Source organism: Mus musculus, chromosome 17 (assembly GCF_000001635.26).
Source record: "Mus musculus strain C57BL/6J chromosome 17, GRCm38.p6 C57BL/6J".
NCBI classification, from domain to species: Eukaryota; Metazoa; Chordata; class Mammalia; order Rodentia; family Muridae; genus Mus; species Mus musculus.
The window spans coordinates 23,806,839-23,821,805 of record NC_000083.6 but is presented as its reverse complement, the minus strand read 5'-3'; the positions used below and the strand labels follow the sequence as shown (position 1 = coordinate 23,821,805).

Here is a 14,967-nt window from a genome sequence, read left to right as displayed (position 1 = left end):
AAGGCCAAGGTCCCCCATACTTTCTCAAAGCCAAGTGCTTTTGACAAGATTTCTCCCTCCCTACTCACCCACCCATTGTTAAGTCCCTGCTCCCTAGATCCCTTAATTGCCTCACCTTTTCAGTGCCACCTCAGGTTGAGCTGGAAGGCTGGAACCCTCTGAATCACTAGAACTGGAGCCAGAGGAAGAGGAGGATGACGATGAAGATGATGAAGAGGAGGAGGAGCTAGATGATGATGAAGAGGAGGAAGAGCTCCGACGTTCCTTAGCTGGTTGCAGAGCAGCCAATGTAGAAGGCTGCTGGGCCCCAGTAGAGGCAGGTGGCTCCCCACCTTCAGCATGGGATATCCCAGGGGCAGGGCCAGAAAGCATGCCATTGTGGTCACTAGCAGAGGATGTGGACTTCGCTACTGTCCCGGATGAAAGGGACTGAGACCCTGCTACAGGAGTGGTCTGGACAACTGAACGAGATTGGTCTGAAAAAGCAGATGGCACAGGGGACCGAGGCCGATCCTGTGCAGGAGGGAGAAGAGATTGCGAAGAAGCCTGAACCATTCTTGAAGCAGGGGAAGGAGCCCGCTCACGCTCAGAGGTCATTCTAGACTGGCTTGGGGCAGATGGTGGTGTTCTGGACCTGGCTCGATCAAGCATTAAAGGTGAGGTTCTGCCACTAACACGATCATAAGCAGAAAGGGGCACCCTGGGACTGGTGAGGTTTGCACCAGACAATGCTGGAGCCATCCTGGAACTGGAGAGATTTGTGGGAGCCAAGCCTGCAGGGGTTCTAGAGCCAGCAATATTCACAGGAGCTGTGCCATGCGCAGATCGAGGACCCACCACCAGGTTTGCGGGGGTTGGAGCCTGGGGTGTTCTGGAACTGGAGGGGTAATTTGCAGCAGTTGGAGGTGTCCCAGAGCCTGTGAGACTCAAAGCTGCTAATGCAGCTGGTGTTCTAGCTCCTGCTAGGTTCACAGCTGAAGCTGCAGGGGTTCGAGGATCTGCAAGGTTCACAGCTGAAGGAGCCACTGCTGTTCTAGGGCTGGCTAAGTTCATAGCTGCAGCAGCAGCTGGTGTTCTTGAGTCAGCAAGGTTCACAGATGCCGGAATAGCAGATGTCCTGGCACTAGCAAGGTTCATAGCTGCTGCAGATGCTGCTGGAATCCTGCTGGCAAGGTTAGCAGCTGGGGCTGTTCTAAGGCTCATGAGAGGTACAGGTGCTGGAACCTGGGACATTCTTGCAGCAAGGCCAGCAGCAGACATGGATGGAGGTGGCCGGGCAGTACCAAGACTGATGGCTGTCAAGGCAAGTGCAATTCTAGACTGAGCATGGTTTTCTGGAACAGATGATCTTGGGTGATCAGGAATCCGAGGACCTGGACCATCCATCATGGAGCCACCTGTTTGCTGTAGCACAGACATGGGCGTTCTAGCGCTTCCAAGGGGTTCAAGCATTCCAGGTGATCTACATCGGTCAAGAGGAGTTGGTGACATGCTAGGACGGCTAAAGCAACTCATTCTAGAGCTACTGAGTGCTACAGGAGGTGTCCGAGATCCAGAATGATTCCTTGTTGCTGGAGGAGTGGCAGAACGTGAACGATCAGAACTACTTCCAGATGCAGACCGCCTACGAATGGCTGGAGGAGATCTTGTTAAGGACCGCTTGCCTCGAGCTGCCCTAGGAGTACGAGACCTAGAACGGCGGCGGATAGCAAGTGGTGAGCGGCTTCGAGAGCGCTTGCGTGGCAACAGTGGTGTCCGAGACCTAGATCGTCTTCGAATTGCTGGCGGAGTTCGAGACCTGGAGCGTCGTCTTGTCACTGGAGAGGTTCGGGAACGGGACCGCCTCCGGGTGACTGGAGATGTTCGAGATCTCGATCTTCTCCGGGTGACTGGGGATGTCCTGGATCTTGATCTTCTTCTAGTAACAGGTGAAGTTCTGCTTCTAGATCGCCTCCTGGTTACTGGTGGAGTCCTGGATCTGGACCTTCTGCGAGTCACTGGAGGAGTCCTAGAACGAGAACGACGGCGAGTTGGTGTTCTGGATCTTGAACGACGACGAGTTACTGGTGGTGTTCTGGACCTGGATCGCCTTCGACTCACTGGGGATGCTCTTGATCGAGATCTACGCCTATTCACTGACCTTGACCGTCTCCTACTCACAGGTGAGGTCCGAGATCTGGACCTACGTCGGCTTATCAGTGGTGTTCTGGACCTGGACCGCCGATGAGTAGCTGGTGAGGCTCGAGATCTAGAGCGCTTCCAAGGAGCTGGTGATGTTCTTGATCGAGATCGCTTCCGACTGGTCAAGGGTGTCCGGGAGCGGCCTCTTCTGCGTCTAGAGGAGGTTCGAGAACTCTCCTGTCTGGTAGGTGATCTTGAATGGTAACCAGAGCCACCCCTCCGTCTCCGAGTAACTCGTGATCTAGACCGGCTCCTCTGTCTTCTTCGAGATGTTGACTGAGATGATCCAGATCTATCTCTGCGTCGGGTTGTTCTGGTTTTCTCTCTCCGTGAGCGGGATCGGGATCTTTGGAGTCCACGAGGTTTGGGTGAAGGAGACCGTCCTCTCCTCGAAGTTGTCTTGGTACGGGGAGAAGAAACTGAGCGCCTCCTCCGTGAAGACCTTGACTTTTCAGTTGGCTCTGGTGAAGATACTGAAGGACTTCTTCTGCGTCTTGGTGGAGTTCTGGAGCGGATTTCTGGTGATGAGGAGGCAGACCGGCTTCTACGAGAGACTCTAGCCTTCCTGGTTAGCTCAGGAGATGATCGAGAGCTCCGGCGTCGAGGTGGTGTGTGAGACTTTGTCTTTGGCTCTATTGAGGACCTGGAACCTCTTCGAGCAGTTCTGGATTTGGGGGCGTGTTCTGGAGAAGACTCAGAACTACTGCTTCCTTCAGGGGAAGGACCTCTCTCTTTGCTTGATGAACCTGATCTACTATGCCTGGGCAGGGCCCGAGGAGCAGGTATCTTGTGTTCAGGAGAAGAATCAGTACCACTCTGAGCCCTCTGTAGCACTCTTGGCTTATCTTTCATTTCCGGAGATGAGCCAGACCTACTGAGCCTGGGTGAGTGTCGAGATTTGCTGTCAACCTCTGGAGATGATCCAGAGTGACTCCTCTGTCTGAGAGGAGTCCGAGTCTTGGGTTTGGAATCTGGAGAAGAGTCTGACTCACTTCTTTCCTGTGGGGACGCGCTGGGCTTTCCATCAAGCTCTTGGGAAGACCCAGATCGACTTCTTTGTCCCGGAGAGGTCCTAGCCAGATTTTTCTGTTCTACTGATGATTCTGACCCACTTCTTTCTCTCTGAGGGGTGACACTCTTGTTGTTGCGCTCTGGGGATGATGGAGAATGACTTCGGGCTCTAGGAGTCTGAGGCAATGCTTTTGGTTCTGGAGAAGAGTCACATTCACTTCGTCCCCTGGAGGGGGTTTGAGGTGTATCTTTCATCCCAGGAGAGGACCCAGATAGGCTATGCCTAGAAGGAGTCCCAGACCCATCTCTAAGTCCTGGAGAAGACCCAGACCGGCTTCTCCTAGATGGCGTTCTAGGCAAACCATCTTTCAGTTCAGGAGATGCAGAACTACTTCTTTCTCTTGAAGGTGTTCTTTGTTGTACAGTCTCAAGTACAGGCGAAGATACTTTCTGACTTGAAAATAATCCTACCTTTTCCACTACTTCTGGGGATAACTCAGAACTGCTTCGCCTGGAAGACCTTGACTGTTCTTTCATGTCCACAGATGGATCTGCCTCTGTTTGATTAAGGAATGATCCATTCAATTCTTCTTTAACCTCAGGAGAAAAGCCAGTATTTACTTCTGAAACAGGGCCTGAGTTTTTAAACTCTAAAGATGACTCAAAGCTATTCTCCCTTGGGGGAGAATGAGATAGTTCTTTATGCTCTGGAGAAACTTGTGGCCCACTCCAACATGAAGCCACTGCAGGGGTTTCTGCTGCTTTTGAAGGCTGTGACTGGCTTTGGTCAAGAGCAGACAATACAGCAGGCCTTTCTTCTACTTCAGGAGATGACTCAATGTTACTTCCAGGCATTTCTTTATGTTCTGGAGATAAACTGGGTAGAACTTGGCTTAAAGGTTGCTCAGACTTTTCTACTTCCATTAGTTCATCTTGACTTGAATTAGGTAATAAACTTTTTTGGTCTCTTTTGCCTGGAGGTGAGCCAGCTCCACTTCTTTCTTTTAATAGTACTCTAGGTGTGACTTTCAGTACTGTGGAAGACTCAGGCCTATCCTGTGTAGGACTAAATTTGTCTCTTGGTATACAAGATGATGCAACATCCTCTTGAATTAAACCCAGTCTCTCTTTTAATTCAGAAGGCTCCAATCTGCTCTGCACCAGAAAAGATTTAGAGTCTACTAAAGGATATATGCTAGAGTCAGGTTTAGTCTTACTCTGCTCAGGAGACATTCCTGACTTCAGCTTTGGATCTGTTGATATTTCACTTTTATCTTGTTTTACTGGTGATCTGGCTGTCAGCTCAGTGACTGGAGATGAAGATCTGGAAAGGCTACCCTTAGGAGATGTTTGGGATTTGCTCTGCAGCAATGGAGATTCCACTTGAGTCTGCATGACTTCTGGACTTGAAGTATCTGGCCAAGTTTGAGTGTGTCCTTTTTGTTGCACAAATGAGGCGCTAAAACAGCTCTCTCCTGGTACTATACTACTAGGTGTTACACCTGGACAGAGGTGAAAAGATCCAGAGCTTCCTGTTGGTGAATCCCTAGACTTCTGGGGACAGGGTGACTTTGATCCAGAAAGATTTTGATCTGGTGGAGTCTGGAGCATGCTTTTTAGATATGGAGATGTAGATCCTGAGTGTCTCAGTGGTGTTCCCAGTTCCATCTTGGAATCTGGTGAGGAGGATCTAGAACGGCTATGTCTTAATCTAGAGTCTACCTTGGGGCAAGGAGATATTGATCTGCTTTTCCTCTGAGGTGTCCTAGATGTCACTCTACTAGGACTTGGAGAAGAGGAGCTAGAATGGCTTCTTCCTCTTGGTGATATCACTGTCTTCACTTTGGGTTGTGGAGATGACGACCTAGATGGGCTCTGTCTTGGAGGTGTGCTAGATTTCACTCGAGGAGAAGACCCAGAGCAGCTTTGTCTTGATGGGGTCCTTGATTTCACCTCACCATCAGGTGATGATTCAGAATGGCTCTGTCTCTGTGGTGTTGCAGTGCATTCATCAGCCTGCATGTTTGTTACAGACCCTGGTCTTGGTGGTGTTCCAGATTTTACTTTAGGCTGAGGAGAATTTGAACGACTCTGTCTTGGTGGTGTTTTTGACTTTTGTTTAGGTGGTGAAGAACCAGAACGACTTCGCCTGGTTGGTGTCTGTGACTTTTGTTTAGGACATGGAGAGGAACCTGAAAGGCTTCGCCTCAAAGATTTTGCTTTGGATCGTGGTGAAGAAAGAGACCTGCTCCGTCTTGAGGAAACGTGAGATTTTTTCATTTCTGGGCTTGAGTTGGATCTGCTTCTCCTCTGAGATGTTCTAGATTTGTTCTTCCTCTCTGAGGATGAGCCAGATCGTCCTCTTCTTTGTGGTGTTCTAGAGTGAGATCTTCCACGTCTCACAAGACTTCTACTTCGAGATCGTCGTCGTGCTGGTGTTCTGGATCGTGACCTCCCTCTCCTGGCTGGCGTTCTAGACCGAGATCGAGCGCTTCTTCTGGCTGGCGTTCTAGACCGGGACCTCCCTCTCCTGGCTGGTGTTCTAGATCTTGACCTGCCACTTCTCCTGGCTGGTGTTCTGGACCTAGACCTACCACTTCTCCTAGCTTGGGATCTACTCCGAGACCTCCTTCGAACTGGTGATCGTGTCCTAGACCTGCGGCGAGCGGGTGTTCTTGATCTGGACCTGCCCCTGCGAGCTGGTGTTCTAGACCGAGACCTACGCCTGGCAGGTGTTCTGGATCGTGATCTTCGCCTGGCAGGTGTTCTGGACCGAGACCTACCCCTTCTAGCTGGTGTTCTAGATCGGGATCTGCCCCTAGTAGCTGGAGATCTAGAATGTGATCTGCCTCGCCTTGCTGACCTAGACCTGCCTCTTCTCTGGGTATTTCTGCTCCTGGACCAACCTGGCCTCTGAGGAGACCTTGAACGGCCACGCCTCTGGGGACTTCTAGATTTTCCCCACCTCTGTGCAGATCTTGACCTTCTCCACTGAGGGGACCGGGACCTGGAGTGACCTCTCTTGGTGGGGGTTCTAGATCGAGACCGTCCCCTCTTAGTGGCAGGACTACGAGACCTCCCTGCTCTATGAGATGGGGTATGAGAATGAGATTTATCCCGCTTTGCTCTGCCATGCGAGCGATTCTTAGATGTGGGTGAAGAAGAAATCTCTCGACGGGACCCAGGAGCTGGTGTGGGTTTAAGACTTTCAGGAGAAGAGCTGGCATGCCGAGAACCTTTGGTAGGTTGAGGGGATGGTGGGCAACTTTCTGAGGAAGTAGACTGGGGAGGTTTCTCAGGAGACTTAGGTGGTGAACAGCCCCGGGTTGGGGAAGCCTCAGATGAGGGGTTAACTGGCTCCTGACTGGACGGGATTGCTGCAAGGGGTCGTGGGGAGTCGACATGTTGCTCAACAAGGAGCGGAGTAGGGGCAGGTAGTTCTGGCCCTGTGCTGCTCCTTTCCGGAGAGGGGCTAGGTCGAACTGCAGATTTCTAAGAGTGAAAAGAGAAGTAGGAATAGTAAAAAAAACACCAAAACCTCATTATCCTATAAGATACGAAGAGTTTCTAATAAAATTTTACACTATATACTTCTTATACCAATTGACCCTTTCCCTACCCATAGTTATACTCAGTAACAAGACAATATGCAATGCTTAGTTGGGAGCCAGTAAGATAGCTTAATGGGCCCATGAGGTGGCAAAGAGAAAACCTACTCTTCAAAATTGTTCTATGAACTGCACATGTGCATGTATCACATGCACACACACAAAATAAATGCATTTTTAACAATGAGAAAATAAAGTAGCAAGGGAAAAACCTGACCATATAAACAATCTCTAACCTCAAGTAGTAATTCAGAGAAACAAGAAAATGTAAACAATGCATTACCAACAAAATACCACCTGCCCTGTGGTACACCTTATAGACAGACAGCCCTGTCTCCATTTTGCATACTGGGGTTACACATAGACTATCACTAGCAACCAATTACTCACCTACTAAGTCATTTTCCTTTTTTTTTATCTTACCTCTTAATTTTTTTTTTGCTTTGTACATTGTTCTCTTAAACTTACTCAATATCTTTTGATGAGTGTTTTAAACTCATCAAGCAAGTCATCTCTATTGAATGTTTTTTTCTTTTCAAGGGAAAGTGTCTGACGTTGTGTATGGGTTGCAAATGAACACTACAACACCACCCAAAAAAGGTATAATTAAACAAAAAGAGAAAGTTTGGGTGACAATAACTTTCACCTGAATATGGACTGACTTAAAATATCACAAATGGGCACAAGGTTTTAAAGTGTATAATGTGTTAAATTTTATCAAGAGGGGCCTGGCATGGCCATATATGCCTTTAATCCCAGTACTTCAGAGACAGAGGCAGGTGGAGCTCTGTGAGTTTAAGATTAGCCTGAACTATGTATTAAGTTGCATGACAGCCAGGGCCTTATGTAAGGAGACCCTGTCTCAAAAACAAACATACTGACCAACAGTCAATGAGATGGCACTTGCAACATAAGCCTGGTAACCAGAGTTCAATCCACAGAACACATATATAGGTAGTTTTGTCCTTTGACCTCCAAACACATGTAACACATTTGCCTCCCCCTCATACATACACACAAAAATTAATTCACCATGGTCTTACAGGAACAGGCCAAACCATAAAAACAGCTTAATTACAGAAAACACCACAAACACCATAGCAAGCAGCAAAGTTTTCTTGTAACTTATCTTTAAAATGAGACACAATACGGGAAATATTAAGTTACATTAATTACTGAAACCAGTAGAAACAATCAGCCACAGAACTAGAATAGAGAATATAAAACAGGAACTACTAAAAAGATAATTCTTTCATGCTTTCAGATTGGTGGCATCAAATCAAAGGATTGAAAAATGTAAGAACTCATGACAAGCATACAATAAAAAGGATATAGATACTTTAAGTAGTAAAGTTAAAGGTAATTTTTAGAAAACTTTTTGTTGGGGGGTGGGTATGGGGGACCTTTGGGATAGCACTGAAAATGTAAACGAGGAAAATACCTAATTTAAAAAAAAAGAAATCAAAAAAAAAAAAAAAGAAAACTTTTTGTTGGGCAGAAGCAAGATGACAAAAGAAAACATCATCCTTGGTCATAATTCGATGTACATGTGCCACTTCTATGGCACTAAGGCACTTAACCACCACCTTCAGAAGTTGACCTGTGGCAAATGTGGCTATTGTGGCAAGAGCAAGAGTATTATTGGAGTCCCAAGACTAAAAGAGACAAAGCACTACTGCGTCTGGGTGGATGAGGAGCCTAAAATTGTTTATCCCACATTCAGACATGGATTCCTTGAAGGAACAACATCTCAACCCAAGAGGGCAGTTTTAGCTGCTGTAGCATCCAGTTCACCTTTAGGATTTCAATCAGTCATAAAATAAATGTTCTGGTTTCAAAAAAATAAACCATTTTGTTCTCTGTATGGATATAAACAAATTACTGATATAAAACTTACTAATATCCAATGAAGTTTCATTCTGAAGACTTCACAATTTAGTGGGTCATAACTCTAAAATACTTGTAGGTGTGTAAAAGGACTTGGAAACTGAATGAGGAATGTAGGGCTAGGAACTCAAGTATTTCTCAGTAGTTGTTTATAGATGGCATTATGCACCACTAAACTTGTCCATGTTGCTGAGTTCCAACTGAAGAGAACTCTTTCTCTCATTCTGTATCTTCTTTGAATACTGTCTAAAAATCTTCATATTTGCTTACACTATTGGTTTCTCTGAAACTACCACCCAATCCACTCACATACACCCCCACACATGTAACTGCTTTCTATAGCTGCTTGTCAACCTTGATCTCTGAACCTGACCATAATCTAAAGGACAAGATTTTTGTCTAATAAACTACATTATGTACCACACTTGCCCATTTAAGGCACATCCCTGAGTAAATAAATCCCTGCAACCCAATGAACACTACCAACTCAGAACATACCTCTTTCTTATCTTTGTCTTCATAAGGACTGCTAGATTGCTTTGTAGAGGGAGCTGGGCTACTAGGTTGTTGTATGTTGGTGGCACCTGGTTCAACAGAAGGTGCATCTCCCTCCCCTTGATGCCCTGAAGCAAGGGGAGGACTTTGCCCAGTCAAGGCTGTTGTATGAATTTTAGCAGCAGCACTTCGAGACCTGTGAGTTAATGGAGGGCAGGGGAGACCAGGAAAATCAGCTCAAAGAAGAATAGAAAACCCCCTCCACCCCCAGTTAGCAATCCACTTTCCTGTATGTACAACCTTTTTTTTCCAAAAAAAAAGAACCAAACCAAAAAAAAAAAAACCAACAAAACAATAAACAAACGTTCTTAGTCACATGACTCAATTCATTTTCAAAAATGAAAATACAAGTCCTTTTTTGTTGTTCTCTCTCTTCCCAATATAATCCCAAATAATAAAAGTCCCTCTACCCCATTATTCACCACCCTCCAATATACCCAAACCTTCCACCCAGGCCCTTCCCTACCCACTTCATTCACAACTCACCTCTGAGCCCACCTCCTTCAGGAAGCCTTCCCCGATTAAGGAAGCCAGGGTAAGGACTCCTTTCTCCCTCAGACACCACCAAACCAGCAAACCACCCCCGCCCTATTCTGGCAGTCCATATACATCGTAACAAACAAAAAATAAAAATAAAATAAAATAAAAAAAGACAAGGGGAAATGTATATGTCTGTCCATCCTGTTGCTTTAGCCTGTCAGCTCCTAGAGGGCAGGGACCGTGTCTTCGGAATGGTCTGTGCAGCGCCTAGCACACCGTGGGCGCTCAATAAATATTAAATTGATTAACCCATCATTCCCTCTCCCTCCATTCCTCATGGACCACCCCTTACCGACTACGAGAAGTATCAGAGGAAGAAGCAGAGTCCGCAGAAGTTGACCGATGAGCTCGACGGCTCTTAGGAGCTGGTGTTGTACTTCGAGACCTGAAGGAAAACCACCACAAAGCTCAGGAGACTGTCATACCTAGCATGAGTTCTCCCAACTAATTTCTTTTTAAAAACAAAATTGGCTTTGGCATCGTGGGCCCTGCCTTTAATCTCAGGACTTGGGAGGCAGTCATGTCAATCTCTATAAGGTGAAGCCAGCTTCATCTAGAGCGTGGACTCTATAATTGAACTACATAAAAAGACCCTCTGTCAAAAAATATTAAAAAAATTTTTAAAATTACATTTAGTTTATTAAGTATGTAAAAGGAAGTCAGAAGACAAGTTATAGGAGTTCACTCTCCCCTTCCAATACGTTAAGTTCCAGTGATAAAACTCTGGTCTTTAGGTTTGATAAAAAGGGCCTTCACTTCCTGAACCAGAGGTAGACCAGGCTGGCCTCTACCTCCTCCCTCTCTCTCCCTCTCTCCCTCTCTCCCTCTCTCTCTCTCTCTCTCTCTCTCTCTCTCTCTCTCTCTCTCTCTCTCTCTCTGGCACAATTATTTTTAATCCTTCCCCAAGGGAAGCATTTTTCTACTTCCCCCAAACACACTTACCGTTTCCTCTTCTTGTCCTTTGATTTGCGTTTGCTCTTTGGAGTAGGAGACCTAGAAAAGAAGGAAATGTTTAAAAAGTAATTTTAAAATAGTAATAAAATCTGAATCTGAAGTGAAATGAAAGTAACAACCCAAGCAAGTATTATTGATAACAAGTAGGTTAAAGATTTGTGCTCTACTAAAAACAAAGGGGGAGGGGGAGATGGACACATCTTACAGACCAAATATAGAGTAAAACAAAGTCATCAAACAGTAACTCACCACTCCCATATACCACTATGTCTCCCCTAAGAACAAAAAGCTTTCTTACCTGTGTTTCCGTTTCTTGGACTCAGATTCTGACCTGTTTGTGAAAAATACAGAAAATCATTATTAACCCACACCTACCCTTCAATTTAAGAGCTACCTCCAATCACCCCCAAGAACTTCCACCTTAGCCAGAGGTGGTGGCTGTATTTCTTTAATCAGCAGAGGTAGAGGTAATAGATCTCTGCCAAATCAGAGGCCAGCCTGGTCTATATTTTGATTTCTAGGACAGCCAAGGCTATGCAAATACCCTGTTGTTTTTAAAAACCAAAACAACAAAAAGAACTTTTTATCTCATACCTGTGCTTCTTCTTCTTTGAACTCTTCTTCCTCTCTCGTCGAGGAGAACTGCTCTCTGACCTGCTAAAATGGGTTCAGAAGCAAGTCATTCTACTTGGCTTTCTTTCTGGCTATAATTCTCAAAAATGCTTCAAAAGCACCAGAAAAATCCAACACCATCAACAGCCACACTTAATTCACTTTTACATTCAATCAGTAAGCATAAAATTCAAATCCAAAATACTGCTTCCTTTTTTGGCTGGGCTACATAATCAATGATTTCCCACTAAGTATACACATTTCCTCTCAGCTGAAACCTAAAAAGTAATTCTGTTCCCTCAACTGTCACTGCAATTTGATTCTCTGCTACCTAAAAGCAAACTCAACTTCTAAAAGTCCAACAACAGGCAGTAACCCCTGGATACTAGTGTAACTCTCCAACCAACTTACCGTCCTCTATCTTTCTTCTTTTTCTTCTTCTTTTGCTTTGGAGTTGGTGAGCGAGAACTGCTGGTCTCTCGAACAAGGCTGAAAAAGGCAAAGAGATTCTAGATACCAAGCAAGACATATTTCTTTAAAACATTTCACCTTAGGGGCTGGAGAGATGGCTCCAGAGGTCCTGAGTTCAATTACCAGCACCCACTCACAATAATGGAATCTGATGCCCTCTTCTGATGCCCTCTTCTGGCATTCAAAATCTATATGCATACAAAGCACTCATATACATTTAAAAAAAAAATCACTCTAATGAATAAATATACTACCCCAATAAATAAATGGAGCAGTTCACTGATAACTTTCACCTTAGGACAACTGCTACACACCAATTTTTTTTGTGCTTGAAAACTTCAGAATTAAAGGATTTAAATTTGCTAGGCAGCGGTGGTACACGCCTTTTATCCCAGTACTAGGAGGACAGAGACAGGTGGATCTCCTAAGTTTAAGGCCAGCCAGGTTCTACAGAGTGAGTTCTAGGACAGCCAGGGCTACAGAGAAAAATCCGGGGGGGGGGGGGGGCGGCTCGGATGTAAATCCTGGGTGTGTGCATCTGTGTGTGTGTTTTATGTTTTAAGGTAGGTCTCACTATATATCCCTGACTGTCCTAGAACTACCTACTGCAGAGCAAGGTGGCCTCAACTCACAGAGATCCACTTGCCTCTGCCCTCAAAATATTGAGATTAAAGTCATGTGTCACCCAGTTTTATTGTTTGTTTTGAGACAAGGTCTTACTATGTAACCCTGGCTATACTGGAACGCAGAGATCTGCCTACATCTGCCTGGAGTACTAGGATCAAAGGCATGTACCACAACACCCAGCTTAAATAATTTTTTAGAAAAGTGAAAATAAGCCAGGCGTACGCCTTTAATCCCAGCACTCGGGAGGCAGAGGCAGGTGGATTTCTGAGTTCCAGGCCAGCCTGGTCTACAGAGTGAGTTCCAGGCCAGCCAGGGCTATATACAGAAAAACCCTGTCTCGAAAAACAAACAAAACAAAAAAGTAAAAATAGGAACTGATAAGCAGTTAAGAGCATAGGCTGCTTTTTGTAGCTAGGGGTCTATTCTCAGCACTAAGGGATGCTGAACCATCTGTTACTCTAGCACCAAGGGAATCCAATGCCCTCTTCTGGCCTCCAGGGGCACCAGGGCATTTTATAAAAGGATACATATAAACAAAAACTCATACATTTTTCTTTTTTAAAATTGACTCCAAAATAACAAAATCTAAGAGTTTGGCAATAAGCCATGGGTCATGGCAAATAAATGCCATTAATCTCAACAGTTAGGAGGCAGAGGCAGATAGATCTCTAATTTAAAGGCCAGCCTGTTCTACATAGTTCTAGGAACAGCTAGAGCTACATAATGATACTGTCTCAAAAAACAAAACAAATAAAAATAAAGTTTGGAAATAGTCTTCTAGTAATAAATATAATAGAATATGTTTAATCCAGGAAGGGATTCAGGCCTTTCTCCTGAGTACCTGTATGGTTTGGGAGGCTCAGGAGCTATTTGTTTAGCTTCTCGAGCACGTCTCTGAGGATCAAAAGAACTGCCATCCACATAGGAGTCACTGATGCCAAAGGCAGCACGGAGTCGTTCATTCTTCTTCTCATTCAGTTCTGCCAACTGATGGGTCTCAGTTACCCTGAAAAGAGCAAAAATCAGAGCCCTAATTTAGAACTTAGTTATAAGGAGGAATTAAACAGTTAGGCTAGGGACTAAGGAAGATGAAGGCAAAACTGAATCCTACCCAGGTAAAGAGAAAAGGCAGCAGTAGCTGTAACTTCATAGATCCCAAAAAAGGAAAAAAGAGAACAACACTCACACTGGTCTCTGCCCTGGGGTTTCTTCCTTGGCCCCAGGGTTCACATCCTTTTCCAGCAACATGAGTCGAAAGGTCGCCACTTTTTCCTGAATTTGCTGTTCTTCGTACCTGAAGGATAAATCCCTTCAAGGTTAAGAGCATGACAGGAGTTTTCCCAAGTCCCAATTTTTAGATGCTTCCTCTTCCAACAGGGTCCTTTTTCCTTCTCCATGCACACAATATTTTGTACTCACTGTCACTCAAATTGTTCCTAAGTTTTCCTCATCTTTCTCCACGACACTCCTTCCTTCTCTACACTATGCTCTCTAGAACAGTGGATTTTAAACATGCTACACAATTCAGGTGCCAAGAGAGGAGGGCTTGCTGGTGGAGTTCCCAGTGCTCCTTCCCAACTTCAATAAGAAAAGATCTTTTATTTCCTGGGACTTCAAGGAAGACAAAATGTATAAAAGGATACCACTGCTCAAAGTTTGAAAACCACTGCTCTAAACAGTTTTCTGCCTGAATGTGCTCCTTTTCCAAAATATCACTTCTCTGACAACTCATGATATCCTCTATTCAAATTCTCTTTCAATCCGATCTTCTGCCTTTGCCACTTCCACAGCCACAATCCTTCAATCCACCTACCTTTCTCCTCCTACCAATAACAACACCTATCAGGTTACCTGGCTCTTCTACCTTATGCTCCTTTCCCACACAGCATGCTTTTGTTCATTCATGTTCCCCTTCCCCTTCATAAATTCAGCTAAGTAATTCAAACCCCCTTACACTGCTATTAATTCTCCAGAAAGTTTCCTTGACATCCCACTATGCACTGACCCATGCCTCTTCTCAATTCTTCAAGCTCATTTTCTTCCTCCCTTACAACTTCTCTAAGACTCTTTCCACCAGCTCTAGTTTCTTTCCACACATCCCACCTAACACCCAAACTAAGCACTCAGTGCTTGGAATCTCCCCACCCATTCCCTCACCCCTGCTCTTCCATCATTTCCTCCAGCTCGAGGCATCGCAGCTCCACGCGCCGCTTGCGCTCGTGGTCCAGGATGTCAGGATTAGGTCGCTTCACCAGGGCAGCCTCCAGGTGCCGCAGTTCCTCCTCTCCCTTGTAGTCAGGCCGCTCACCACGGCGGCCCCGCACCAGGGACAGGTTTCGCTGAACGTAGCCGTTGGTGCCGCTGCCCCGGGGCGTCGGCAGCCCGATCCCGTTGTACATGGCCCTGTGCCCAGGGGGCACCACCGCTCCTGAGGGGGCGCGGGTAGATACCAGTCAGGCTCCTGGCTCCAATCTAACTACTTACCACATCTCCCACATCCCTGGCTCTCTTACTTAGCCCT

General features: G+C 45.7%; 1 protein-coding gene across 22 annotated transcripts in view; it reads right to left on the bottom strand.

Moving 5' to 3' along the window:
- The window catches only part of Srrm2 (serine/arginine repetitive matrix 2), a 34,215-nt gene that overhangs the window by 2,936 nt on the left and 16,312 nt on the right, over positions 1 to 14,967 (bottom strand). For 16 of the 22 annotated variants that reach the window (XM_006525077.4, XM_017317709.2, XM_006525079.4 and 13 more), the window contains 10 exons: positions 14,604 to 14,874; positions 13,633 to 13,740; positions 13,288 to 13,452; positions 11,760 to 11,837; positions 11,331 to 11,393; positions 11,035 to 11,067; positions 10,725 to 10,775; positions 10,075 to 10,167; positions 9,186 to 9,378; positions 116 to 6,684 (listed from right to left, as the gene is read on the bottom strand). In XM_006525077.4, the coding sequence (XP_006525140.1) occupies positions 116 to 6,684; positions 9,186 to 9,378; positions 10,075 to 10,167; positions 10,725 to 10,775; positions 11,035 to 11,067; positions 11,331 to 11,393; positions 11,760 to 11,837; positions 13,288 to 13,452; positions 13,633 to 13,740; positions 14,604 to 14,845 (7,595 nt within the window). In that variant the 5' untranslated portion in view covers positions 14,846 to 14,874. Of the gene's footprint in view, positions 1 to 115; positions 6,685 to 9,185; positions 9,990 to 10,074; positions 10,168 to 10,724; positions 10,776 to 11,034; positions 11,068 to 11,330; positions 11,394 to 11,759; positions 11,838 to 13,287; positions 13,453 to 13,632; positions 13,741 to 14,603; positions 14,875 to 14,967 lie in introns of those variants that run through there. The other 6 variants (XM_030250131.1, XM_011246704.3, XM_030250132.1 and 3 more) reach the window with 4 other exon arrangements.